Below are 27,797 nucleotides of genomic sequence, written 5' to 3' on the forward strand. Positions count from 1 at the left end.
CAATAGTGAAATTGGTGTAAATATTGCCAAGTCGTCTTCAGAAAAAATAATTGCCCCTGTTTCTACTCTCATAGGTGATGCGCAGGTGTTTGTTAATTTGTCACTGGAATATTTATTAAAGAGGCATCATGGAGACAGAGAGTGCTTGAGCTAGAAATGTGTTTATTTAGTGAGGTCACAAGGTCCACTCTGGACCTTCCTAGGTGAAAGAAGCACAGGGGAGTCAGAAGGAGGTGCATAGCTAAGCCCAGTGACGTGTGGGGCAGGGGAGAACAGGGCGTACCTCCCAAGCCTGGACTCCAGCCACTGACCTGGTGGTATTTCCAGGCTCACCCAAGTCCCACGTGTGGGGCAGAGGGTAATGACTCTGCGGATCTCTCTTGAGGGGACTGCAATTGTTGAGGGGGGAGGAAAGTACTTTTCTCCAAGGCAAATGAGGCAGGGGATCTAGAGTAGGACAAAAGGTAAGACTAGATGCACTTCTCTTTCATTATCTGGAGAGCAACCCCACTGGGACTGGAGATTTGGACTGCCAATTCTGGAAAAGATGGATTTAGATCTGCAATTAGTGGCTTTGGTATGGAGAACTGATCATTTCCTAGAGATCCCAGATCTGTGGGGGCCACTTGAGGTCCATGGACATAGCCTCAGATCTTGCACTGGCAGCAAATGGGGACGCAGCAGCTGGACTGGGAGCAGCAGGGTTTGCAGCAGCTGGACTGGGAGCAGCAAGGCTTGCAGCAGCTGGACTGGGAGCAGCAGGGGACACAGCAGCTGGACTGGGAGCAGCAAGGCTTGCAGCAGCTGGACTGGGAGCAGCAGGGGACACAGCAGCTGGACTGGGAGCAGCAGGGTTTGCAGCAGCTGGACTGGGAGCAGCAAGGCTTGCAGCAGCTGGACTGGGAGCAGCAGGGGACACAGCAGCTGGATTGACAGCAGGATGACCCACAGCCTGAAGAGCAGCAGCAGGGCTTACAGCAGCTGGACTGGGAGCAGCCACAGGAGCCACAGCCACCCTTGCAGCCCCCACAGGAGCCACAGCCCCCCTTGCAGCCCCCACAGGAGCCACAGCCCCCCTTGCAGCCCCCACAGGAGCCACAGCCCCCTTTGGAGCCCCCACAGGAGCCACAGCCCCCCTTGCAGCCCCCACAGGAGCCACAGCCCCCCTTGCAGCCCCCACAGGAGCCACAGCCCCCCTTGGAGCCCCCACAGGAGCCACAGCCCCCCTTGCAGCCCCCACAGGAGCCACAGCTGGAGCAGGAACAGGCTGGCACACAGCAGCACACGGGCTTGCAGCAGCAGACGGGCACACAGCAGCTGGAGCCACAGCCCCCACAGCCGGAGCCACAGCCCCCACAGCTGGAGCCACAGCCCCCACAGCCGGAGCCACAGCCCCCAGAACAGCCACAGCAGCTCATGGTTCTTGTGGGTTGAGGGTGGATCAGGTCAAAGGAGCAGGTGCAGAGGGCAGGTGTTCAGGTGTGGAGCCTTCTGGGCTGGGAGCCCTTTATACACCTGCTCAGGGTCAGCTGAGATGCTGGGCACATGGCCACTTCCTGGTTTCTGCTTGTGCTATTTTTCTGGAGTGATGTCTTTTTTTGTACTTCAGGAATCCATGGCCCTCTGTTGGCTTTCATCCAACAGATGCCTTCCTAAGTGTCTAAATTTGTCTTCGACCTCATCTTGTTTATTTCCTGTAAAAAGAAACAATTCCAGGATTTATGATGTTTCTAGTTATCTTGTAGCAACATGTAACTGATGGATCCCGGGCTCTTTCTCACCTTTGCTGTAGTTTTTGGTACCCAAACTGTTCCCATATTTAATTTTAATATTTCACTTTTTAAAATGAGATCTTTGCAGAGACACATGCCTGGCTCAGTTAGTAGAGTAACTCTTGATCTTGGGATCGTGAGTTGGAACCCCATGTTGGGTGTAGACATTATTTAAAAAAATAAGTAAATAAATAAAAATGAGGTCTTTGCAAAGGCAACGGAAGCAAAAATAAACAAGTGGGATTACATCAAACTGAAAAGCTTTTATACAGCCAAGGAAACCATCCACAAAATGAAAATGAAACCTACTGAATGGGAGAAAATATTTGCAAATTGCTTATCTGATAAGGGATTAATATTGAAATATATAAAGAACTTATACAACTCAGTAAAGAACAATCTGATTAAGAAATGTGCAATTTTCCAAAGAAGACCTACAATTATCAAGAGACACATGAAAAGATGTTCAACATCGCTGACCATGAGGGAAATAACAAATCAAAACCACAGTCAGGTATCACCCCACACCTATCAGAATACCTAGAATCAAAAAGACAAGAAACAGCAGGTGTTGGTAAGGATGCAGAGAAAGGGAACCCTCATGTCCTATTGGTGGCAATGGAAGTTGGTGCAGCCTCTGTGGAAAAGAGTATGGAGGTTCCTCAAAAAATTAAGAATAGAATTACCATATGATCCAGTAATTCCACTTCTGGGTCTTTATCCAAATGAAATGAAAACACTAACTTGAAAAGATCCCTGCACCCCCATGTCCATTGTAGCACTATTGACAACAGCGAAGATATGGAAGCAGCCTGTGTCTGCTGAAGATGAACGGGTAGAGAGGATGTGGTGTACATCAACAATGGAATATTACTCAGCCATGAAAAGAAGGATATCATGCCATTTTCAGCATCAGGGATGGACCCTGTGACCATCATGCTCAGTGAAATGAGATAGTGGGAGAAAAACACCGTGTGATCTCACATACATGTGGGACCTAAAAACAACAACACCCCAAGACCAAGTCCACAGTCACAACGAAGAGACTGGTGGTTGCCCAGGTGGGGCTTGGGAGTGGGCAAGATGGGTGAAGGGGCAAAAGTTACCAACTTCAGTTGTGAAATAGGTAAGTCCTGTGTGTGTGGCAGACAGCATGGCAGCCGGAGTCAACAGTCAACAGCCAACTGTGTCAAGTGTTTGGTTTTTTGGTTTGTTTTGGAGAAAGAGAGAGAGAGAGTGAGAGTGGGGGAATCTCCAGCAGACTCCCAGCTGAGTATGGAGCCCGACATGGGGTTCAGTCCCACGATCCTGAGATCATGACCTGAGCCAAACCAAGAATGGGATGTCCACCCCATGGAGCCGCCCAGGTGCCCCAGCAAGACTGTGCTGCCTATTTGAACGCTGCTGAGAGGACTTCTTGAATGCTCCCACCATGAGAAACAGCCTTGTGGCCGTGAGTGGTGATGGGTGTTGGTCACGCTACGATCACATCACAACAGGTACAAACAGACCCGTTGTGCCGCACACTTGAAACCAAGACTGTGTTACATATTGTACTGAAAGAACAAGGCGGTCTTAGTTAAATACAAGTAGAGAATTCAAGAAGGAAACAAATCACCCATAACCCCAGGCCCAACACCACTAAGACTTGGTTGATCCCGTGGAATTCTTTAAAAACAGACAGATCTCATGGTCTGTCATCTCACGTCCTGTGCGCTGTTGAGCTCTTGAAGTACAGGTTCTTCACCAACCAGATAAGAATTATCCGAGCCCTTGTCCTGGTGAGTGTGCGCTGTCCCTGTTCAATAACGTGTGCCCATGAATCCCGAGGTGTGCTTTCTATCCTGCACGCTGGCTGGTGGCTCCCCTCATGCTCCCTCTGACCCACACTGCAGACATCTCCTGGGCCCCCTCTGCCATCCCTTTGGACTGTGGCTCACACGGGAGGACTTCCAGGTTAGCTTCTGCCCTCCACATGGGGCCTCAAGCAGATTTCCCAATGGCCCCCATGGATGAAGACACCCCAGGGCCTGGCCTGTGCCTCTCTCTGAACCAGAGGTGGATGGCTGCACCATCACAAGCCACTGAAGGTTTGCACGACTGGAAGCTCGGTGGTGAGAAATGGGCACAGAGTGCAGTCACTCATGTCTCGTCTACGTGCCCTGGGGAGGGGGCCCACCTCAGAGGACCTCCCCATAGGCAGGGAGACAAGGCGGCCCATTCTGTGGGATGTCTTCCTCTTTGAACAGTCATTCCTGATTCTTTCTGCAGGGCTGCCGTTGACACAGAGATGGAAGCCACACGGGGCTTCCTCCCATGGGGGTTGACCTGTCACACCATGGAGTGCCCCACCCACCCTTCTGCTGAGCCCTGTGCCTTCACTCTGTGGCTGGAGGTGGGGGTGAGAACTTGGGCTTGCTTGTGGCATAGGGGACCGGCTGCGTGGGGTCTGCCAGGCTCCAGAAAGTGTTTGCCCGCCACGGACCCTTCATGCGCCAGTGGGTGCACGTGCTCACGTGGCTCTAACGGCCAGTTGGGTTACAGCCTGGCTCTCCTGCAAAATCTGTCGGCGGGAGCCTGCTCACACCTGGAAGTTGTTTACTTAATGGTTGAACTTGACATGCCCAAGTGTAGGATATGTGAAAATCCTACAAGGCTCAGCAGATGGTATGTTTTAGAAGGTGTGGCAACCTTGCCCCACTTCAGAAGGAATGTTTTGAGGCTTCCCCGACTGTGGGATCCATAGGAGCCACACCCGTGTTACAGGGTCTGCGCCTGTCCTCGAGTATGCCTGTGTCCCACTGTGGGGCTGTGGGGCTTCTCCTGGGGGGTGAAGTGTTTCTGCTGAGTCAGCTGACATGGTTCCATCGTGGAGCAGTGCAGTGCCATGTTCCTGGACATGTGGACCATCGAAGCAGTCATGGAGAACATCAGGGTGGAGGCGTGGTCTCGTGTTGAGGGAAACAGCAGGAGTATGTTACTGCCCTGATGATCTCTGCTGTGGGGACTGGAGGAGAAGACCTCTGCCTGGTCGGTACTGCCCAGAAAAGCAGCTGTGAGTGACATCACCACGCACTTGTTCAAATAACCCACGGCCTTTGTCTGAGAACCATCTGGATTTTGTACGGGTCAGACAGGAGAGGCTCATGAGGGCGGGCTGGGATCATTGGTCCTGCATCTTCCAGATCTGTACTGGAGGCTCTGAGCTCTGGATTCCCCTGGGGAAGCCATGCTGACTTTGGTTTAGTGTTTGTGCACATGTGCATGTGCGTGTGCATGTGTGTGTGTGTGCGTGTGTGCATGTATGTGTGTGTGTGCATGCACGTACTGGGGTAGTTCTGCTGGCTTTCATCTTGCTGCCACACTCTTGTTCTGGAAACCAGTATGGAGATTCCATCAGTAGTGTTTTCCTGTTATCTATTCCCCGTGGGCACGCAGACTCAGGATGGGTCCGCAGACCCACGAGACCCACTCTTAGGCTTCCCAAGGCCACGACACATGCTCCTGCTGACTTCCGTGGGCCTTTACTCTGAGTAGTGCACCACCATAGTATTTGGGGCCCCGAGGACCAGCACTGATTTAAGGCTGGTATCTGGTGACCCTCTTGCCCTTTCTCTAGGGCCAGGCCGTGGACCCCTCCAGAGGGGCCGAGGAGAACAGCCATGCATGTCGCTGTCTGCAGGGCCCTCCTGCAGGGAGATCTGGCCTTGCTGCTGATCATTGGGCTCCAGACCTGTGATGTGACTCAGGTTTAGGAACGCGGCCAGAGGTTGAAAATCTCCATCATGGTGCTTTGGGTGGTGTTTTTGCCACTGGACCTAGAGTTTCCCTGCTGATATAGATCAAGTAGCAGCTCAGTGGGCCATCCAGCCCTGATCAGCTGCTTCTGCTATAAATGCCTGTGGTCCAAGCACACTCGGTCTCATCGGTCCATGCCTGCAGGTTCCTGGGGTGAGTGGAGCACTTGCCTCTGACAGCCAAGGGTCAGCTGGAGTCGCGAGGGCGTGAGGGGGCCTGGGATGCCTGTGGCGACCCCCATGGTAAATATCCTGGCCAGAAGAGGACAGCCACAAAGAACTTTGCAAGGATGCCGAGACTCTCCTCACCAACACATTTCTTCATCCCTCAACAGGGACTCGGCCTCCTGACCTCACCAGGCAGTGTTTTGTGGGAGAGAGGAGCAGACAAGTCATCCCTAATCAACCCCGAGAAATGTCCTCCTCTCCCTGGACCCCTGGGCCCCTTCCCTTACAGCAGGGGCTGGCAATACAGCCTTCCATTTTCATCTGTGAAGTTTACTGGAGAACAGCCTTGCCTGTTCATTTACATAGTCTGTGGCTGGTTCTCACCTCAGTGGCCTGCTGACTTGTGAAGCCTGTGGCATGTCCCACCTGGCTCGTCACAAAAGAGGTTTGCCAGCGCAGGCTCTATCGTGTGCCCGGGAAGTCCTGGCAAGCCAGCCTTCTGACTGTGGGCACTTTGTGCAGTTTGGTCCTCTGCCACCCAGTCCAGGAGACAACAGACGCCCTAACCCTGACCCTAACCCTTGTGCTTGAGCCCGGTATTACAACTGTGATGCCAGGGGCACCCCCTTGGCCTGACCCTATTTGACTGGCTACCCTTGCTCACTCTAGCTTCCCAGACTCCCGGTAACACAACAGGCAGTATCTGGCCCCTTCTCGGTTTGCAGACGGACACTCCCGGGACTCTTGCTCACTCCTGCACGGTCCTGGGGCTTCTCTCATTACCGTCACCGCTCTGCACCCTCACGTTCAGGCCTGGGCACGGCCTTCGCCAGCATTGCCCACGGGTCGGGGCACCGTGCGGGCACGCCACCAAGTCTGCATCTCAGGGTCTGCTTCCACTGTGGTTGCTGCTCTTGACTCTTGCACCGTAACATCGCAGCAACCACACACGGAATCATTCTGGAAACAAAAATCACCCATTGCTCTAAATCCTCCCAACTACTGCATTCCAACGTTCCTGTGTAAATCCACTTGTTGAAAATAGAATTGTAGGAAAAGATGTGACAGGACTGTATGCAACCAACCCTGCTCTCTCATCCCAAACCATCGCAAGATCACAGAGGGGGACACCTGGCTAGTAGAAGAAATGCCTGGGGTGTTTGAGCTCTGTGCACACTCAAGGTGGGGCTCTGTGCGGTGCGGCTGCCACGTGCTACATGTGATTTTATGTTGCATTAACAGCCACACAGGCCTAGCCAAGGGGCAAATGATCCTCTCACCCTGGATTTATCAGTCCATATATTATTTTTAAAACTATTTATTTATTTATTTGCTTGAGCGAGCGAAGCAAGTGAGAGAGAGTATGAGTGGGGAGGAGAGGCAGAAGCACATTCCCCGCTGAGCAGAGAGCCCGAGGTGGGGCTTGAACCCAGGACCCCGAGATCATGACCTGAGCTGGAAGCAGAGGCTTAACTGACTGAGCCCCCCAGGCGACCCTAGTTTTAATAGACTTTTTAGAACAGTTTTAGAGTCGCAGGAAAATAGAGGGAAGTACAGCGAGGTGCTTCGCTTTCCCACTCACAATCCACGTGAGAGTCATGACTTAGGTTTATCTTGTCCTGGCCTCTCCCGGGTCAGAAGTGGCTGCCCTCACCCATGGTGCTTCTGGTGACCCTCGCCGCCCCTGCCACTTGAAGGTGCCCCGGCCCCAGTCTGAATCCAGGGTGGGTCAGAGCAGGGAAATGTTTCTCTGTTGGTGCCCACAAAGGCGGACTGACAAGCACCACTGTCGGTTTCCTTCCCTGTCCTCATCCTCTGCTCTTCATCCAGCCCCACAGCCCCCAGGGGACAGGAAGGTTTTACTTTCCCCAGAGTACACTGTGGTACCGAAAATAAAGGTCAGAGTGGGGCAGAGGTTCATTCAAGACTTTGATGGTAGAAGTGGCGGCTCCTGCTCTGGAAAAAAGGGCACGCTTGCAACCTTACACACTTGCACACGTGGACATGCACACGCTTGCCACATATGCACACCCACACACACTCGCACATGGTTGCACACATGCACGTACTCGCACACACACCCCTGCATGCACGCACAAGCCTGCACACAGTCACACACACACTTACACATACTTGCACACGCACGCACACGCACACATCCACACACATATCTGGTGTCTGAGGACTTCAGACTTTCAGATCTTGGGAGAAATGGGTTCTGTGCAGAGAGCTCACTCTTCCCCTGATTAGAGAATGGCTTTTCTGGAGATGGTCTGTTTGCCTCCAAGACACAAGCAATTTCAAGGCATGGTAGATGGATAATGTGGCATTTCCCTTTTTGTTTTATTAATATTTGAAAATATAAATCCCTTTAGAACAAACAGCAAACCATTAAACCAACTGATATTATCCTGTGATATTTATGCAAAATTATGTCTAAGACCAATGGAGAAGGTCACTTCGGGTTCCCTGTCTCAGAAACAAGGAGGGCAGCCTTGTCTTCCCCTCAACTCCCCAGCCCAAAATTCTACCCCCAAACCATGCCAGAGTGTTGGCTTGTCCCAACTCCTGCCTTGGCGGGTCCCTATCTCCCTGTGTTGTCTGGCTGCCCTCGTGGCTGTCGGGCCTTTGCTGTCCTCCAGCACCACAGTCCAGGGCGGCTCTGAGCAGGTGTCAGGCATGTTCTTTCCTGGGCCCCAGACGCTTGTGTGGTGCGTGCAGGGGTGCTGAGCACACCGTGTTCCCTGGAAGAGGGGGTTACTGGGTACCCTGCTGGGACCCAGAAAGTCCAAAGGGGGGGAACACTCCAGGGAGAGGTTGGAAGTGGGAGACTGACAGAAGCAGGAAGGAAAGAATCACGCTATCGCTAGGACTTGTGGGGAATGAATACGTTTATTTAAAGGTCCGACAAGGTCAAGAATCTCAGAATTCTCGTACTGCAACATGCGGGGGACGAGAGCACCAGGAGCTCCTCAGGGAGACGCCCAGGGGCTGGGGCTGGGGTAGGAGAAGTCATCAGAACGTCCTGGTAGGTTGCGGTGACCGGGGAGATGGAGTTGTTGAGAGCCTTCCCAGATAAGATGACAGGTGGCAAGGGAGACAGGCCCCTCTCAGGTGTTGTGGGCTACTCTTGCCCCAAACACATCTGCTTCTGATTCCAGGAAACGGCAGGCCAGGGCTGTGACTCAGGGGTTTGAGATGGAGTACTGAGTTCTGCCCGGGGCACTGGATCTATAGCCAGCGGGGGTGTGTGCTGACGAATCAGATCTTGCGCTGGCAGCAAATGGGGAGACAGCAGCTGGACTGGGAGCAGCAGGGCTTGCAGCAGCTGGACTGGGAGCAGCAGGGGACACAGCAGCTGGACTGGGAGCAGCAGGGTTTGCAGCAGCTGGACTGGGAGCAGCAGGGGACACAGCAGCTGGACTGGGAGCAGCAGGGTTTGCAACAGCTGGACTGGCAACAGGATGACCCACAGCCTGAAGAGCAGCAACAGGGTTTGCAACAGCTGGACTGGGAGCAGCCACAGGAGCCACAGCCACCCTTGGAGCCCCCACAAGAGCCACAACCCCCCTTGCAACCCCCACAGGAGCCACAGCCCCCCTTGCAGCCCCCACAGGAGCCACAGCCCCCCTTGCAGCCCCCACAAGAGCCACAGCCCCCCTTGGAGCCCCCACAGGAGCCACAGCCCCCCTTGCAGCCCCCACAGGAGCCACAGCCCCCCTTGCAGCCCCCACAAGAGCCACAGCCCCCCTTGCAGCCCCCACAAGAGCCACAGCCCCCCTTGGAGCCCCCACAGGAGCCACAGCCCCCACAGGAGCCACAGCTGGAGCAGGAACAGGCTGGCACACAGCAGCACACGGGCTTGCAGCAGCAGACGGGCACACAGCAGCCGGAGCCACAGCCCCCACAGCCAGAGCCACAGCCCCCACAGCCGGAGCCGCAGCCCCCACAGCCGGAGCCGCAGCCCCCACAGCTGGAGCCACAGCCCCCACAGCCGGAGCCACAGCCCCCACAGATGGAGCCGCAGCCCCCACAGCCGGAGCCACAGCCCCCACAGCTAGAGCCGCAGCCCCCACAGCCGGAGCCACAGCCCCCACAGCTGGAGCCACAGCCCCCGGAACAGCCACAGCAGCTCATGGTTCTTTTGGGTTGAGGGTGGAGCAGGTCAGAGGAGCAGGTGCGGAGGACAGTGCTCAGGTGTGGAGCCTTCTGGGCTGGGAGCCCTTTATACACCTGCTCAGGGTCAGGTGAGATGCTGGACACATGGTCACTTCCTGGTTCCTGTTTGTGCCACTTTCCAGCAGAAAAATTCCAAGTATTTTTTAGAATTTAATAATGCACACGTTCTGGTATTTCCGAGCACCCCTGTTGTGTTCCGCACATCCCCCAGCACACGGCTTCCATCTCCTGCAGGGCTCCTGTCTCGTGTTTTGTCGGGAGACAGAAGCAGTGCCTCAGGGACCTATTGGTCATCACCCTGACACAGCTCTTGACTCTGTGTGGAGCCTAAACAGTCTTGACAGAATCCTAAACAGCACCTGAGAGGTGGGAGGGGTGGGCTCAGGGTGTGGGCAGCGGGGGAAGCCAGAAACCACCATGGCGGTGGGGAGCAGGGCTGTGTCCCTCCTGCTCATCTGGGGGCAGCAGGGGCCGGTGGGGATTCGGAGCAGGTGGCACCCGGGGTTCTGGCTGGGACCTGGTGCAGAGCCTGGGCTACTTGTAGCCCTTCTGGAGCTGCGCTAACATAGTTTTCCTCTGAGTTCAATTGCTGGGCACGGTCTCCTCTTCCATACTTCCACTGTGGGCAGCGGCCGGAGTTTTCCTGGGAATCAGGATTGGTCACTGCAGTCAGTACAAAGCCTCCCAGCTGCCTGTTGACTCCGAGGCATGAGGGGCCCAAAGTGGCAGACTGGTCACCTGAAGCTTCAGTGCAGGGGAAGGGCTGTGTGTCCCAGGGGGGAGCATTTCTCCCTCTGGATCTAAGACCTTTCCACCAGCAGAGCACAAGGTCATGGGGTTTGGAAACAAACATTTTGCTAGTGGGTCCGTAGGGAAAATAGTGGGGAAGCCTGTGGTGGCAAAAGCGACCTGTGTGTCTAGGGCGACTCTCTTCGCAGGGATGGCGTCTGGCGGCTCCATCCGGCCTCCCCGCCATCACGCTCCAGCTGGAACAGGGATCCGCGTGCGAGCGCATTTAGATTGCTCGAGGTCTTGAAATTCCACAGTTCTTGGATGTTCTGTTCCGTTTCCCCAGACGTTTTCTTCTCTTTCAGTTTGGGAACTTTCTCTCTCTCTCCTTTTCTTTCTTTCTCTCTTTCTTAAACATTTTTATTTGTTTATTTGAAAGGGAGAGCGGAGTGAGAGAGAGCGAGCAGTTGAGCAGGCTGGGAAGGGCAGAGGGAGGGCGAGGGAGACGCAGGCGCCCCGCTGAGCAGGAAGCCCGACAGGAGGCTCGAGCCCAGGACCCGGATCATGACCTGAGCCGAAGGCAGACGCTTCACAGACCGAGCCCTCCAGGGCCCCCCAGTTTGGGAGGTTTCTACTGACCTGCCTCTGAGTTCATGGATTCTTTCCGCACTGCGTCTGGTCTACTGAAGAGCCCATCAAGGATTTTCATTTCTGTCTTGGGGTACTTGATCTCAGCGTTTCTCTGATTCTTTCTCAGGATTTCCTCCTCGGAGCTCACGTTTGCCCGCTTGCTCTTGCCTGTCCCCTTACAGCATGACCAACCAGCCTCCTTTTCTGTTCATTTCAAAATCCCAGCCATGTCTGCGTCCCACTCGGGCGCTTGCTCTGTGTCTTCCCGCTACGCTGTTTGCCTTCTAGTCTGCCTTGTAACTATGTGTTGAAAGCCAGACGTGACGTACCAGGTGGATGGAATTGTGGTAAACAGGCCCGTAGGGGTGTGTTAATAAGGTGTGTGTGTGGGGGAAGTGTTCTCAGTCTCTTAGTGAGCAGGCCCGTGACCTTTACACATGTATCTGAGTTTCTCCTCCTCCCAACCAGCTGGTTGTGAGGGCCGGGGGCTGGAGCTGGGCGTTTCCCTCCCTCCAGGTCCCTTGGGCTCTGAGAAAACCCCAGCAAGGTTAGGCTTCGTAAAATGATTTATCCTGAGGGCAGACCTCATGGAGAACAGAGTTCTCTGGCATGTTTCAAAATGTCTACTCCAGTCCTCTCTGGCCAGAAGCACGAGGGAGTCTTGGTTGTGTCCACCTGGAGCTCATGACTCTCGGACACGTCAGCACCGCGGCACTGGTTCCCACAGAGCTCTCTGCTTCCATAAGTCGTGATTCCCTGTCTCTCCAGGTACTAGTGGCAGCCGTGGGCCCAGGGACCTCTGTTCTCCGGTGGGTCTGTCGCAGGGTGTTGGTTTTCAGGTCAACGTTTTCTTGTGTGGTTGAAAGTGACCACTTCCAAACTCCCTACATGCCCGACTGGAGTGGTTTCCCTCTGTAAGACACTTTAAAATCCCCTAAAAATCGAAGACTCTTTTACTATGTAATGTATATGGACCAGATAAATACAGCCTTTGAATATAGTAAACACCAACTTATTCTAAATATGTCAGTACTGTCTTTAAATTTACTTACAGTTACCTACAATTTTTATCTTCAAAGTCTGAAGTCAGTGACTTAACTACACACCTTCCATGGAAACCACGGGTGATTCGGTATGTTTACTATACGGGTTATTCCAAAACAAAGTCATAGGACATGAATTTTAAAATTGAGATATAATTCATATATGACAAAATAACCGTTTAGTGTATACAATTCAGTGGCTTTTAGTAGATTCACAAAGTAATACAACTATCACTCCCATCTCCTTCCAGACATTTTCATCACCCCCCACAGCAACCCCGTAATGTTAGCAGGTAGCATCATTCCTCCCTTCCCACCCTGTCCCCCGAGAATACTAACCTTCTTCCTGGCTTTCTGGATTCACCTACTTTGGACATTTCATATAAATGGGGTTATCTGTGGCCTTTTGTGTCCGTCTTCTTTCCCTCAGTGTAGTTTCTTTGAAGTTTATGTTATAGCATGGATCAGAACTTTGTAGCTTTTCGGGGCTAAGTAACATTCCATCGTGGGCTATACCACGTTCTGTTTATCCACGCATCCGTGGGTAGGCATGTGCGCGTTTCCGCTTTGCAGCAGCTGGGAGCCGTGCCGCTGTGAACGTTACTGCGTGAGTTTTGCGTGACCTCAGTTTTCAGATCTCTTGGGAATGTCTAGCAGTGGAACTTCTGAGTCCTACGGTAACTCTGTTTAGCATTTGAGGAGCGGCCGCAAGGGTTGCAGTTTCTCCGCACCCTCACCAACATTTGTTATTTCCGACTTTTTGATCATTGCCGTCCAAGGCAGTGTGAAGTGGGACCTCCCTGAGTTCTGACCGGCACACCCCTGCTTCCTAATAACGTTCAGCATTTTTTATTGGCCTATTATCTATTTGTGTGTCTTCCTGGAAAAATGCCTATTCAAAATCTTTACTAAATTTTTTAATTGGATTATTTGTCTTAAAAATAGTTTTTTAGAGTAGTAAGGGTTTTGTGTATTCTGAATATAAGCCAGTTGAGAAATGTGTGATTTGAAAATATTTTCTCCCCTCTGTAGGCTGTCTTTTCATTTTTTTGACAGTGTTCTTTGAATCACAAGATTTTGAATTTTGATGGAGTCAAATTTATCTGATTTTTTTTCTTGTGCTTTTGATGTCACATCTCAGAGCCATTGCCTGGTCTAAGGTCACAAGGACCTAGCTCCTGTTTTCTTCTGAGCGTCTTGTGGTTTATTGTTTTTAAAAATTTTATTTATTTACTTATTAGAGAGAGAGAGAGAGAAAGCATGAGTGGAGGGAGGGAGAGGGAGAAGCAAGCTCCCCACTGAGCAGGGAGCCTGACGTGGGGCTCGATTCCAGGACCCAGAGATCATGACCTGAGCTAAAGGCAGAGCCTTACGTGACGGAGACCCCCAGGGGCCCCTGTGGTGTATAGTTTCAACTCTTATGATTAAGTACTTGATCCAGGTAGAGGGTTGGTGTGGTTGTTGCTGCTTTTGTGTAGGATGGGAGGTGAAGATCCAACTTCCTCCCTGTGGCGGTGGGTGTCTCGTTGCCTCAGTGCCGTCTGTTACCAAGAGGCTCCACGGAGTGTTCTGGGACGTTTGTGGACGATCCGTGGGACGAACTCACCATCTGTACTCTCAGTTCCACGGCACTGTCCGTGCGTCTGTCCTCAGGGCAGCAGCGCATCCCCCCGGTTATCGCCGTCCTGAGGCACACTTCGAAACGGGGAGCGATGACCTCCCCACCTTTTTTTCCCCCCAGGATTGTTTTGATTACCTGAAATTCCTTGAGTTTTCATATGAGTTGTGGGATCAGATTGTCAGTTTCTGCAAAAAGCAACCGGGATTTTGGTAGGGGTTGCGTTCGGTCCGCCAATCCGTTTGAGGAAGACTGTCGTTTCAACAATGTTACATCTGGTTTGCGGATGCGGGTGCCTTTCTGCTCATCTTGGTCTTCAGTGTCTCGATGATGTTTCGCAGTTTCCAGTGCGCAAGTCTTGCTTTCTTCTTCTTCTTCTGTTTGGTTAAGTTCATTCTTCAGTATTTTGTTCTTTTTGATGAGATTATTTTCTTTACTTTTATTTTTTATTTTTTTTTATTTTCTTAATTTCAATGATGATTGCTCCTTGCTAGTGTATAGAAATACAAGTGGTTTTGTATATTGACGTTGTATCCTACAACCTGCTGAATTCGTGTGTGTGTGTGTGTGTGAATTTCTTAGGGGCTTTCATAAGCAAGATGATAGGTTCTGTACATTGAGAGAGTTTCCGTTTTCTTTCCCAACCTGGATGCTTTCTATATTTTTCTCTTGCCTTATTGCCCTGGGTAGACGTGCGGTGGAGTGTGGAAGGGACATGGCGGATGTGGCCTGTTCTTCTTGTCCCCAACCTAGAAGGAAAGCTCCAGGCTTTGTCCATGAAGTGTGGTGTCAGCGGTGGGTACCGGTCGCTGCCCTGTATCAGGTTGAGGAGATCCCCTTGTGTTCCTCCCTGGGCTGAACCAAAGCTGTGGCATCCGGGACCCGGAGCCCGAGACCGAGAGCTCGTGGCCCTGCGCTGAGCCACACTCTCCGGCCCCAGATGCCGCTCTGCTTCTCCTTTCGTCCTACGGAACATGTCGGGAGCACAGGTTGCTTTCGCCTCACTTGCCTCTCTGTGGACTTGACTCGTGCGCTGGGGCCTGGGTGGGCACAGAGATCACACGCTGGATCCCTTCTGAGGACGGTCGTCTCCTGCGAAGGAGCCGCGTCCACCACTGCGACAAACACAGACTCTGAATCCCACTTCGGCTCGGCGGGATCTCCCTCTACGCTAACGAGAGGCCTTTTTTCGTTCACTCCTCCTGTAAGGGCCTATTTAGCCAGAGGGATTCCATCTTGGGTTAAACAGTGGTTTTGTTGTTTATGCAGTAAAACTTAAACTAACCCTGCCCCCCATCAGGGACCTACTTAAAAGCAAGCCCGGGAAACCAGTCCCAGGTAACAAAGCCCAAATACAAGGGTGTGTCAGGCCAGGTGGAGGTATCCAGTCCGTGGGGGCGCATGCTGTCTCCTTAGCTACCAAGGAGTGTGGGTCCCTCCTGTTGGCTGCCAGTTCTGACCAAGGTGATAGGCCAGTGCAAATGTCTACTAGGGTAAATTGCAGTTCAATTGGCCCCCATGTGTGACCTAGCGTGACTGTGCAGCTTTCTCTGTGTGTGACAATCTCATTGGCCGCCTGTGAGTGACCAGGCCCAACCACATGGCCTTTGCCCTTAAAGGTTAGTCTGTGAGGCAGGGAGGGGTCGCTCTCTCTGTAGGGGGCAAGCTCCCTTGTGTCCCCTCCGGGCAGTGCCCGCCACCCCTGCTGTCCTGAGAGCGTGCGGGGAGACGTCGCTTCTGCAGGGTCTCGCGTCCGCGGAATCCCAGGCATTTCTCTCCTGCGTGTGTCTTCTTGGTCTCGGAAGGTCTCCGAGCTTCCCGCGGGCTGTGCCCCCACACCTCCCAGCTGTCCTAACCTCTCCCAGCACCGTGTCTGCCTCCACAGCTCAGTGCCGACCCCGTGCCCTGCGGACCCGTTTCCGCAGCTGCAGCCGGACGCGCCTCCAGGCGGGCAGCGGCGACGTGGCCGTCACCGGTTCCCTCTGCTTCCAGCTGCCCACGTCGCGGCACACTCGCTGCCCGCATTCCGGAACAACTTCGTGCACAAATCAGTGACATTCCTTATGTGGGCGAAGGTGGCGAAGTGTCCCCACTGTGCAGTCTGGGGACCTTCTCCGCCCCCCGTGCGATCCCCGACGCTTGTGTGCTTGGCTCCTCTTCCTACCGCCAGCCCAGGACCGTGAGGGGCCCCCCGCTTCTGGGCAGCCGCCCCCCGGGGACGATTTCCGGAAGCAGGACGTTAGGTGCTCCCTGCGTCCGGCTTCCTTTGCCGAGCCGGGGGTCTGCGGTGCCGGCCTGCTGCCGCGCTCCCCACGGCCCGCGGTGCTTGCTGCTGTGTGGGGACGGGACACGCTGTGCCCGCGGGCGACGGGCGACCGTTGCGTCGCTCCCGCTCTTGGGCTCTTTGGTTAGTGAGCGCTCGTGCGCAGACCCTGGTGTGGTTGTGTGTCTCCTTCTGGGAAGGTGCCTCGCTCTGGAGCGCGCGAGTGTCCCGGTAAGTGCACGTTGGACTCTTCGAGAATTCACAAAGATCGTTGTCCACGTCGGCTGCCCCACGGACACTCCGGCCAGCGGCGTGCGGCCGGGCCGGTCTCCGCGAGCTGCCCGCACCCGCTCCTGCCCGTCTCCGGACCACGGCCGCGCTGCTGGGAGCGAGGCGGTGTCTTGCTTCCGTTTTCAGTTCCGAAACGGCCAGCGCGGTCCGGCCCCTTCCCGGGGCGTGACGCACGCACACGTCCTCTCCGGGGCGATGTCTGTGTAAGTGCTTCGTCCGTTCTCCGCTGCGTCGCCTGTGTTCTTATGAATGAGGGGAAGACTGCTTTGTCTGGAAGCTCCTTCCCGTTCCGTGTCTCGCCTCGGGACTCCATCCACACACTGACCCTTGAAGAATCAGTTCCTCGTTAAAGAAATCCGTCCTGGGCCGGTCAGGGCGGTCAGGCAGGCAGGGTCGCCAACGACTCCAGCCCGACAACGACCAGCAGGGACGCACCTCATCGGTGCTGCACGTCTCCGGGCTGGGGGCGGGGGGTCGGTTGCTTTTTTCTCTTCTTTGGTAGCAAATGCTGTGTTTTCGATAGTTGTCTTTTTTCAGATGTCCGTATTCTTTCTCTGTGATATCATTTCCCCCCGACAGAGGCTGGAGGTGACACTCATTCGGACGGAGGACGGCGCGGAAGACCGTCGCTCTCATCAACTAAAATGACTCGAGCTACAAGAGCAGAGATGTTGTGGGGAACCCGCCAAAGAGGCAGGGACACAAGAAAATAAAATCTCACTAAACTCCAGGGGAGAAGAGCCCCAGGGCGGCTCTCATGCCTGTTGGGGGTTCAGTGGCCAAAGTGCCCCAGACAGAGCCAGAGGGACGAGCAGAGCCCCTAAGAAATTCTTAAGAAGTTTCCATGGGCCGGGGGACAGATGAGGGTTCCCTGCAGCCCCCGATTCGGAGCTTCGACCACCTGCCCACTCTTCTCCTGGATCTTCGAGTGCTTGGAAGGAGGGGCAGGAACAACACCCAAGAGGCATCCCTTGGGGCTTCACCGTGTCCAGGGCGGCCAGAAAATGCTGGGAGCCCAGCAAGAGGCCCCTGAGCCTCTCTGGTTCCTTAAGGGGGAAAACCCAGGCACCTCACACGCCGTGGGACACCTGCTCTCCAAGAAACACAAAGTGGCACATGTGAGCGAGGCGGTGGGGACACGGGGACGCCGTGCAGTGTCGGCGGGGACGTCCACCGGGGCCGCCTCCATGGAGCAGCGTGGTGGCTGCCCAGAAAGTTACAGAAGGAATCACCGTAGGCCCCGGCAGCCCCGCTCCTGGCCATGTCCCTGGGAGAACTGAAAGCCGGGTCTCCAAGAGCCCCGTTCCCAGCCACAAAGGGTCGGACACAACCCAGCCGTCCGTCCTCGGGAGACAGGATGAGCCGAGTGTGGTCCAGCCCTCACGGGACCGTCACTCAGCCGTGCCAAGGAAGGGAATCCTGACGCCCGCTACAACGTGGAGGAAATGTGGGTACGTGACGCTGAGTGAAAATGGGCCAGACGCAGAGGGCACAACCTGGGTGTGCGACTCATACGAGATCTATCGAGCAGTCGCATTCCCGGGGACGCACAGTGGCCGGAGGGCGCCGGGGCCGGGGGAGGGATGGGGTCGGCGTCTCAGGGGGACAGAGTCTCGGTTTTGCAAAATGAAGAGTTGAGGAGGTGGACGGTAGTGACGGGTGAGTACAGAGTGAATGCCGCTGAATGGTCACGCTGGGGAGCCCGGCCGGCTCCGTGGGTCAAGCCTCTGCCTTCAGCTCGGGTCATGATCCCGGGCTCCTGGGATCGAGCCCAGCGTCGGGGTCCCTGCTCAGGGGGGAGCCTGCTTCCCCCTCCCTCTGCTTGTGCTCTCTCACTCACGCTCTCTCTCAGAAAAACAAATAAAATCTTTTACAAATGCTTAAGATGGTAAATTCTATGTTCTATGTATTTTACTATAAAAAATTTGGAAAAAAAGAAGGGAAAACTAGGATAAGGAAGAACAACTAAGAGAAGCCCCTGAGCCTTTCAGACTCAGGACTGCCAGAGAGACGCCTTCCCGGTGTGCAGGGAGCAGGGGCAGTGACGGGCAGGAAGGGGAACTCCTCCAGGAACCACAACCTGGCAGCGGGGGCAAGGACCGGGCTGGGGGGGGCATGGACACTGCGGAACAATGAACTCCAAGAAGAACAGCAACAGGACTTGTCATGAGGTCACAGACAAAGACAAGCTCCAGGGAAACCTGGTGACCCAGGAACCTGAGAAAATCCCAGATTCCCAAATGACAGACAAGGGCAGAGACCTCTCAGGTGCTTCTGCTCCCAGACGTAGTGTAAAACATAGCTTCTGATTATGCTTGATTTGGGTCAGGAATCGGGAGAGCCCAAGATTTATAAATGTTCCCACAAAACAAAGAAACCACTAAAAACTCTGTAATGAGTCTTTCCGGAAGAGCGAGAGAACCCTATCTAGGACACAAAGGACGGTGCGCGGGAGCCGACCAATCCTGCCTCGTTTCCAAAGGCCGGCTAGAGAAGAGAGGACTCTGGCCTTGAAGGTTTAGAGGGAAACATTGTGTAAGGAGGAAGTGTGTCACAGGCATAAAGCAATATTTGTTATTTTAAAAGGACACACATTTTCCCTGGGAAGAGAACGTGAATAGAAACCAGGAAGTGACCGTGTGTCCAGCATCTCACCTGACCCTGGGCAGGTGTATAAAGGGCTCCCGGCCCAGGAGGCCCCACACCTGAGCACTGTCCTCCGCACCTGCTCCTCTGACCTGATCCACCCTCAACCCACCAGAACCATGGGCTGCTGTGGCTGTTCCGGGGGCTGCGGCTCCGGCTGTGGGGGCTGCGGCTCCGGCTGTGGGGGCTGCGGCTCCAGCTGTGGGGGCTGCGGCTCCGGCTGCTGTGTGCCCGTCTGCTGCTGCAAGCCCGTGTGCTGCTGTGTGCCAGCCTGTTCCTGCTCCAGCTGTGGCTCATGTGGTTGCTCCCAGTCCAGCTGTTGCAAACCCTGCTGTTCCCAGTCCAGCTGCTGCAAACCCTGCTGCTCCCAGTCCAGCTGCTGTAAGCCGTGCTGCTCCCAGTCCAGCTGCTGCAAACCCTGCTGCTCCCAGTCCAGCTGCTGTGTCCCCTGCTGCTCCCAGTCCAGCTGCTGTGTCCCCTGCTGCTCCCAGTCCAGCTGCTGTAAGCCCTGCTGCTCCCAGTCCAGCTGCTGCAAACCCTGCTGCTCCCAGTCTAGCTGCTGTGTCCCCTGCTGCTCCCAGTCCAGCTGCTGCAAGCCTTGCTGCTCCCAGTCCAGCTGCTGTGTCCCCTGCTGTGCCCAGTCCAGCTGCTGCAAGCCCTGCTGCTCCCAGTCCAGCTGCTGTGTCCCCTGCTGTGCCCAGTCCAGCTGCTGCAAACCCTGCTGCTCCCAGTCCAGCTGCTGCAAACCCTGCTGCTCCCAGTCCAGCTGCTGTGTCCCCTGCTGTGCCCAGTCCAGCTGCTGCAAACCCTGCTGCTCCCAGTCCAGCTGCTGTGTCCCCTGCTGTGCCCAGTCCAGCTGCTGCAAGCCCTGCTGCTCCCAGTCCAGCTGCTGTGTCCCCTGCTGTGCCCAGTCCAGCTGCTGTAAGCCCTCCTGCTCGCAGTCCAGCTGCTGTGTCCCCATTTGCTGCCAGTGAAGATCTAAAGCTCTGAACCCAGACCTTGGGTTTCTTTCTCAGTGTTTGGTGAAACCTATATTCTTGTGATTTCCCTGAATCAGCTCCTTTCACATGGCCTATCCTGAGCTCCCTTCTGGAGCCTTTATCTCTCCATGTGTGGGAGCTTGGTCTACAGACCCAGGAGGACCCTGTTCTGCTGCGATAGAAGACAGACGTCATTCATGTGGTAGAATCGGGTCCCTCTTACGTGTTCTTGGGGAACCATACATTTTTGCCCAGGTCACTCTGTGGCCCCTGCGGGGTCCCGACACCAGCCCCGTCTTGGGCTCTGGTTTGACCAGGACTCCTGCAGATATGACAGCCTCTGGGCCCATCCCTCCTCCTGAAGATACTCTACCCCCAATCCTCATCCTCCTGCCCGTCTCGCCTCCGACTCCAGTGGGAGCCGAGTCCCAGGGGAGCAGCAGATGGTGGGTTCCCCTAATCTGAGGGACCCTTTGCCACCAAGAGTCGGTCCCACTCCTGAGCATCTCTGCGTGGCTGGCTCCTGTTCCCCGATCCCTCTGGTGTGTGTACTGAGTCAGGACCTGCACCGTGAAATTCCCAAATAAACACTCCCCCGCCCCCAATGTTGTTCTCGCTGTGGTCCTTCATTCTGGTGTCCGATTAGCAGAGGCTCTGCAGCCTGTGTGGGCCACAGATGCTTCTACAGAGTCCGAAGGTGGGGCCCTCCGCCCTGCATCCCTGAAGCAAGCTGTGCAGGAGATGAGATCCACAGCTGGGGAGGGGGACGGGCCAGCACCAGAGGGCCCCTCTGAGCTGTCACTAAGGTTGCCGCCAACCAGGGTGCTGTTTGTTTTCAAAGTGGTAAAACATCCAGTGAAGTAAATGCTTCCGGTCCTCAGGTGCCCGCCCGTTCCAAGCCCGCAGTGGCCTCTTGTGGTCAGTGCTGGGCTCACAGGACAGCTCACACCCCACGTGTCCATCAAAAAGCAGAACACTCGTAGGGAAGCTCTATTTTTAACTTCTTAAAAAAACCTCCACATTGTTTTCCAGAGTGGCTGCGCCAGCTTGCTTTCCCACCGACAGTGTAGGAGCTTCCCTTTTCTCTACATCCTCTCCGACACATGTTGCTTCCCGTCCTATTAACTCGGGCCATTCTAACCAGTGTAAGATGGTATCTCAGTGTGGTTTTGATTTCAGTCTCCCTGATGGCTAGTGACGATGAACGTTTTTTCACATGTCTTCATTGGAGAAGTGTCTGTTCATGTCTTCTGCCCATTTTTTGGCTACGATTATCTGTTTTGTGTGTGTTGAGTTTGAGGAGTATTTTTTTTTAAGATTTTATTTATTTATTTGTCAGAGAGAGAGAAGCGAGAGCAAGCACAGGCGGACAGAGAGGCAGGCAGAGGCAGAGGGAGAAGCAGGCTCCCTGCCAAGCAAGGAGCCCGATGTGGGACTTGATCCCAGGACGCTGGGATCATGACCTGAGCCGAAGGCAGCCGCTTAACCAACTGAGCCACCCAGGCATCCCTGAGGAGTTCTTTATAGATCCCGGATACCAGCCCTTTATCTCTAGTGTTATTTGTGAATATCTTCTCCCATTCCGTGGGTTGCCTCTTTGTTTTGTTGACGGTTACCTTTGCTGTGCAGAAGCTTTTGATCTTGATGAAGTCCCAGAAGTTCATTTTCGCTTTTGTTTCCTTTGCTTTTAGAGCAATTGCACTACTGAGGATTTACCCCGAAGATACAGATGTAGTGAACAGAAGGGCCATCTGTATCCCAGTGTTCATGGCAGCAGTGGCCACAATCACCAAACTGTGAAAGAGCCAAGATGCCCTTCAACGGACGAGTGGATAAAAAGGATGTGGTCCATATACACGATGGAATATCACGCAGCCAGCGGGAAGGATGCATCCCCACCATTTGCATCAACGTGGATGGGACTGGAGGGGATTATGCTGAGTGAAGTAAGTCAAGCAGAGAAAGTCAATTATCATATGGTTTCACTTATTTGTGGAAAATAAGAAATAGCATGGAGGACATTAGGAGAAGGAAGGGGAAAATGAAGGGGGAGAGATAGGAAGGGGGGAGATGAACCATGAGAGGTTATGGATTCCGGGAAACAAGCTGAGGGTTTTAGAGGGGAGGGAGCGGGGCTCAGGTCAGCCCGGTGATGGGTATTAAGGAGGGCACGGATTGCACGGAGCACTGGGTGTTATATGAAAACAATGAATCATGGAACACGACATCAAAAACTAATGCTGTACTGTATGGTGACTAAGGTAACATGATAAAATAAAAATCAAAAAAAAAAGGTCAGAAAGCTCTGTGGTAGCCCCGGTAGGAGCAGGACCGAGCCCCGTACTGGGTGTGTCACCTGGAACCGAGAGCTGGGGTCCAGATGCGGTTCTCGATGCAAGTACTGGCAGGTGGGTTCGGTTGCTGTAAGTTACGTCACACCGGCTGACTTCAAACAAGAGAGTTTATTCTCTCACACTTCTGGAGGCCAGACCCCAAATCAGGGTGTGAGGACCGCACTCCCTGGGGGTGTTTAGGGGAGGGCCTGTTCTTTGTCCTCTTCCGGCTACCGGCGGCATCTTGGGCTTATGCCCGTTTCATGCCAAACACTGCTGCTGCCTCCTGTTCTGTCTGTCTGTCTGTCTCTGCCTCTCTCTTGTAAGGACAGCTGTTGGCATCTACATCCCGCCTATAATCGGGGCAATGTCCCCTCCTCAATATCCTTAACTTGTTATATCTGCGAAGACCCTTTTTCAAAATAAGATTCACATTTACTTTTTTCTTACATAAGGGAACGCTCACGGATTCTAGGGATTAGGACAGGACATAAATTTTGGGGGGCCACCCTTCAGCCCACGACAGTCTGCCTTGTGAACCCCAAACGTCCACCTTTGTCCCATGTGCGGGACGCACACACCGTATCCCGAGAGCCCCTAAATTCCCAGCCCGTTACAGACTCAGGTCGGGTCTAACCCTAACCCTAACACCATTAGGTCGAGAGTCCCAGATCCCATCACGGAACCATCCGAGTCAGGACGGGTGATACTCCGGGTCTGACCCGTCCTGGGGCAAATTTCCTCTCCATGTGAGGGCAGGGAAACTAGAGCATCAATCATCTGCTTCCAAACCACAGCGCTGAGGCGATGCGGACCTCGCAGCCTGGCGGCAGGAGGAAGAAAGGAGAGGAAGGGGGGGGTCGTCAGTCCCCGGAAGGCTCGAGACCCAGGAGGGCAGCCTCTGCCAGGGGTCTGCGGGTACGTGGGAGATCCCTCACTCATCCTACGAGCCAGGGGAGCGCCTACAAAGTCCTGCTTTCATATATTGAAATGTTCAGACTCCCAAGAAACGCGCAGGCCTCTCGGGTCCCCTCACACGGCTCCCTCCCATGGTAGCATTTGTTTTTTATGATTGTGGTAAAGTACAGAGAACATAAAATGTACCGTGTCCACCGTGTCTCAGCCCACAGCTCAGGGCACCACGTATGTTCATGCTGTGCCACCGTCTCCAGAACTTTCCATCTTCCCCCTGAGGCACGGACACCCCCACTCTCTCTGCTCAATTATCGTCTTTCCCGTAACCACAGGACATTGTCAGAGACGAGAGGCGGACATCGGGGCAGCACCGTGAACCCGGGCTCAGAGTGGCTCGGATCCCACAGTCTCCACCTTGTCATTCGTCGTCCGTGAGGCTCTGAGCCTTCAGAGAAGCGTGACCGCGGCCAGGACTCCGCACTGTCCCGTCACCCTGAAAACACGCCCTCATCCGTCCCTGGACGCCACCGTCCCCACAGTCCTGAGCCCTGGCCAGCCTGGCAGTGACTCTGCTGGGGAGCGTGAGGTAAGCGTGTGACCCTGCCTGGGTGACGTCCGCGACCACCACGCCCAGGTCGCCCAGGTCGGCCCAGGTGGCCCTTGGTGGGCGGAGCTTCCTGCCGCCGTCCGCCTTCGCGGGGGCGGGGCTTTCTGTGGTGTTGTGTCGCCGCTCAGCCCGGCAAGGACAAGACGGTCCTCCGCCCCAGCTTCTGCCTCGATGTCAAGACGGACGAAGCCACACGCGCCGAGGTCCGCGTGCGGCGGTGCCCGGGCGTGCTGACATGGCACGGCACGTCCTGCTCGCGTCAGGAGGCTTCCCGGCGACAGCGGCCCCCAGCACGGGAGAGCGAGCAGGGCCCGGAGAGGGTGTGCGGTTGTCAGGGGGCAAAGGGCGGGCTGCTGGCCTGCACCGTGGTGGGGACACAGGCCTCCCTACCGGCCGGTCCCGGGTCGGGCGAAGAGGGAGGGGAGGCTGCGCCTACGAGCTGTCGGCGCCAGCGCCAGAGACGAAGTGACAGCCCCGCACCGCCCTTGTCTGGGGACTCACGGCAGGGCGTGGAGCTGCCTCCATTTCTTGGCATTCGGGTCGCTGCCTGCCTGTGTGTGTGGATTTGGGGGTTTTACGTCTTCCGGGGAGAGTATGCGGAGTGCGGTCACCGGCCGTGCAGTGTGTTCATGTCAGCGTCTAGGGAACGCCAAGCTGTCCTCCAGCGGAGCGGCTGTCCCCGCCCGGGGCGCGTCATAGACCTGGTCCTTTCCGATCCTCTCCAGCACTTGGCATTTTTAGTAACTTTAAGTCACCCTAGTGAGCGTGTGGGGGTGTCTCACTGCGCCTTTACTTTGTGTTTTCTTTTTTTTTTTCTTAAAGATTTTGTGTATTTATTTGGAAGACGGAGATAGGGTGAGCACAGACAGAGGGAGAGGCAGACTCCCCATTGGGCAGGGAGCCCGCTCCCAGGACCCCCAGATCATGATCTGAGCCGAAGGCAGAAGCTTCACCGACTGAGCCACCCCGGAGTCCCGGATTTGAATTTTCTGAAGGTCATGATGCCAAACATCTTCTCCAGTGAGTGAGTCCTGACCATTCACACAGCTTCTTCATTGAAAAGCCTTTTCATCTCTTTTGTCCATTTTTCAAATCAGAGTGTTTTTCTCACTGTTGTGTTTGGAGAAGTCTTAAATGTCTTGTAGCCCAATGGTCACATTTGTCATTTTCAAGTATTTTCTCCCTGTCTGAGCTTGTTTTCCCACTCTTTTCATGGGAGTTCCACGGAGTAACCCTTCTTAATTTTGATGAAATTCAATTCAGCAGGTTGTTTTCTTGCGGATTGTGTCTTTAGTGCTACATCTAAGAACGTCTTCTCTGTCTAACCCTAAGTCATGGAGATTTTTCTGTTTTCTTCTAGACTTTTTATAGCTCTGTGGTTTGCATACTATGATCTCTGTTGAGTTAATATTTTAAAAAATATGAGGTTTAGGTCAAGATTCCTTTTCCCCTACATGTATCTAATTATTTCAGTGCTATTTGTTGAAAAGTCTATACTTCTACCATTGAATTGTTTTTGTATCTTTGTCAAAGCCAGATGGCCCTACTTGTGTGCTCTTCTTTCTGTATTCTCTATTCTGTTGCATTCTATTTGTTACATTCTTTTTTTTTTTAAAGATTTTATTTGGGGACCTGGTGGCTCAGTTGGTTAAGTGTCTGTCTTTGGCTCAGGTCATGATCCTGGAGTCCCGGGATCAAGTCCCACATAGGGCTCCATTCTCCCTCTGGTATTCCCCTCTCATGCTCTCTGTCTCTCAAATAAATAAAATAAAATAAATATTTTTTTAAAAAGATTTCACTTAATAGAGAGAGGTAGAGGGCATCCCCAAGCAAGGGGAGAGGCAGGCAGAGGAAGAAGTAAGCTCCTTGTTAAGCAGGGAGCCTGATGCAGAACTCAATCCCAGGACCCTGGGATCATGACCTGAGCCAAAGGCAGAGGCTTAACCCACTGAGCCATCCTGGCGCGCCCCTATTTCTTACATACTAATCTCTATTCTGTTACTGTCTCTTCTCTATTAGTTACATTCTGTTCTCTATACTGTTTCATTGATCTATGTGCCTTTCCTTTCCTGATGCCACACACTGTCTCGGTTTTTGTAGATATATACAATGGCTTAAAATCAAGTAGAGCTATTCCTTTAACTACATTCTTTTTCAAAATTGCTGTGACTATTTTAGTTTCTTTATCTTTCTATGTAAGGTTTAGAACCAGCCTGTCTATACCTACAAAGGACCCTGCTGGGATTTTGATGGAAATTTCTTACTGTAGATCATTGTGGGAAAGTCGACGTCTTAGCTATGGTGGGTTTTCCAATCCATGAACATAGTGTATCTCTCTGTTTATATAGATCTTTTTTGGTTTCCTTCATTAGCATTTTTTAGTTTTCAGCACACTGAGTATATTTTTTGTTACACTTATGGTTATGCATTTTATTTTTTAGAGCAACTAAATGAGCTTTAAATTTGGTTTCCAACTGTTCGTTGCTATCGTATAGACATATGAGGGATTTTTGTGTGTTGCCCTTGTATCCTATGACTTTACCGGACGCAGAATGCGTTCATCGACTCCAAGAGTTTTGTTTGTGTTTGTTTTGTTTGTAGATTCCTGAGGATTTTCTACACCATCACATCTTACTGTGAGTACAGTCCAGCAGAGCGCAGCTCCCCGCAGGCTCCCAGGTCACTGGGCTTCCTCCGAGCTGCTGTCACCCCTGTGACTTCCATGACAGCCGCTTCTTCTCTTCCGTCATCCGCAGAGCTCATGCTCCCCAGGGCTCTGTCCTCAACTGCTCTTCTCTACACCCTATCATTGACCTTAAGGCTGAAATTATCTGGCCTTGTTCATTCCTGGTTTTGTTGCCACTGTCAGTGCTGATCCCTTCTAGATCTGCACAGACTCTGAACTCCAGGCCTGTTCATCTGACCATACTTGGGAAGCCTCCATTTTGGTATCCTGTGGATACTGTGAGTGTGACCTGTCCTCATCTCCTCAAACTTGCCTTTCCTCCTGTGACAGGCAGGAGTATAAAATGACCCTCAATTAGCTTGCTCTGATATAATTTCTTCTCGAGCATGGGTGGAACCTGTGGTTGGGGTGAGATACGGCCTCCATGGTTTTGTTCTGCTATACGGCGAAAGGGATGTTCGCAGATGTGATCAAGGCTCCTAAGCAGCCAAGTTCATCAAACGGGAGACTATGCTGGGTGGGCTTGCCCTAGCCAGTGAGCTCTTATAAGGGAGCCCGGGGGAAGGAGCCGAAGTCAGAGACAACTCCTGCTGGCCTGGGAACCAGACGGCCACGTTGCGAAGTCTCTGGGGGCCCGGGGGAAGGAGTCGTGGGTAGTGTCTAGTGGCTGAGAGTGGCCGTGGGCATGCGGCTCCGAAGAAAACGGGAGCCCCGATCCTATAATCACAAGGAAAACACTGACCAGGCTTGGGAGTTCCAGAAGGGAACTGTGTGCCGCTGACGTCCACACTGGCCTCCTGGCAACCTGAGCAGAGGACCCAGACTTGCTGAGCCTGGACCCCAGACCTGAGGAAACCGAGATAATAGGTGTGTGTTGTGTTAAGCCTCGGAGTTTGCGGTAGCGCGTCCCACAGCGGCCGGAAACACACACACGTCCTCTTCATGGGGTCTCTGCCGGGTCTGCTGCAGCCTCAACCTCGTGCCCACGTGGACCAGATCGTGCGGCCTCCGCAGCCCCTGTGTGCTCCTCCGCTCTGCCTGTGCATTTGGGCTTTCAGTGACACCCCCCCCCATGGAAGGAACGTCCGGAAACCCCAGACACTGCCCGCCTGCCATCACCCGCTGGCTCTCTAACTGCCA

General features: G+C 53.8%; 2 protein-coding genes across 2 annotated transcripts; both read left to right on the top strand.

Annotated features, from left to right (window-relative positions):
• Positions 1–748: 748 nt before the first annotated feature.
• Positions 749–5,527, top strand: LOC122913712 (CLK4-associating serine/arginine rich protein-like; the record flags this gene model as incomplete). The annotated part of the gene is made up of 3 exons (XM_044260353.1): positions 749–996; positions 1,147–1,458; positions 5,392–5,527. Coding segments are annotated over 3 exons (696 nt in total), but the record flags the coding sequence as incomplete, so codon positions are not given.
• A 3,542-nt stretch (positions 5,528–9,069) lies between these two features.
• LOC122913713 (pre-mRNA-splicing factor CWC21-like) lies at positions 9,070–15,991 on the top strand (the record flags this gene model as incomplete). The annotated part of the gene is given in 4 exon segments (XM_044260354.1): positions 9,070–9,340; positions 9,539–9,903; positions 9,905–9,984; positions 15,802–15,991. Coding segments are annotated over 4 exon segments (906 nt in total), but the record flags the coding sequence as incomplete, so codon positions are not given.
• Between the last annotated feature and the right edge of the window lie 11,806 nt (positions 15,992–27,797).

Source organism: Neovison vison, chromosome 7 (assembly GCF_020171115.1).
Source record: "Neovison vison isolate M4711 chromosome 7, ASM_NN_V1, whole genome shotgun sequence".
NCBI classification, from domain to species: domain Eukaryota; kingdom Metazoa; phylum Chordata; class Mammalia; order Carnivora; family Mustelidae; genus Neogale; species Neogale vison.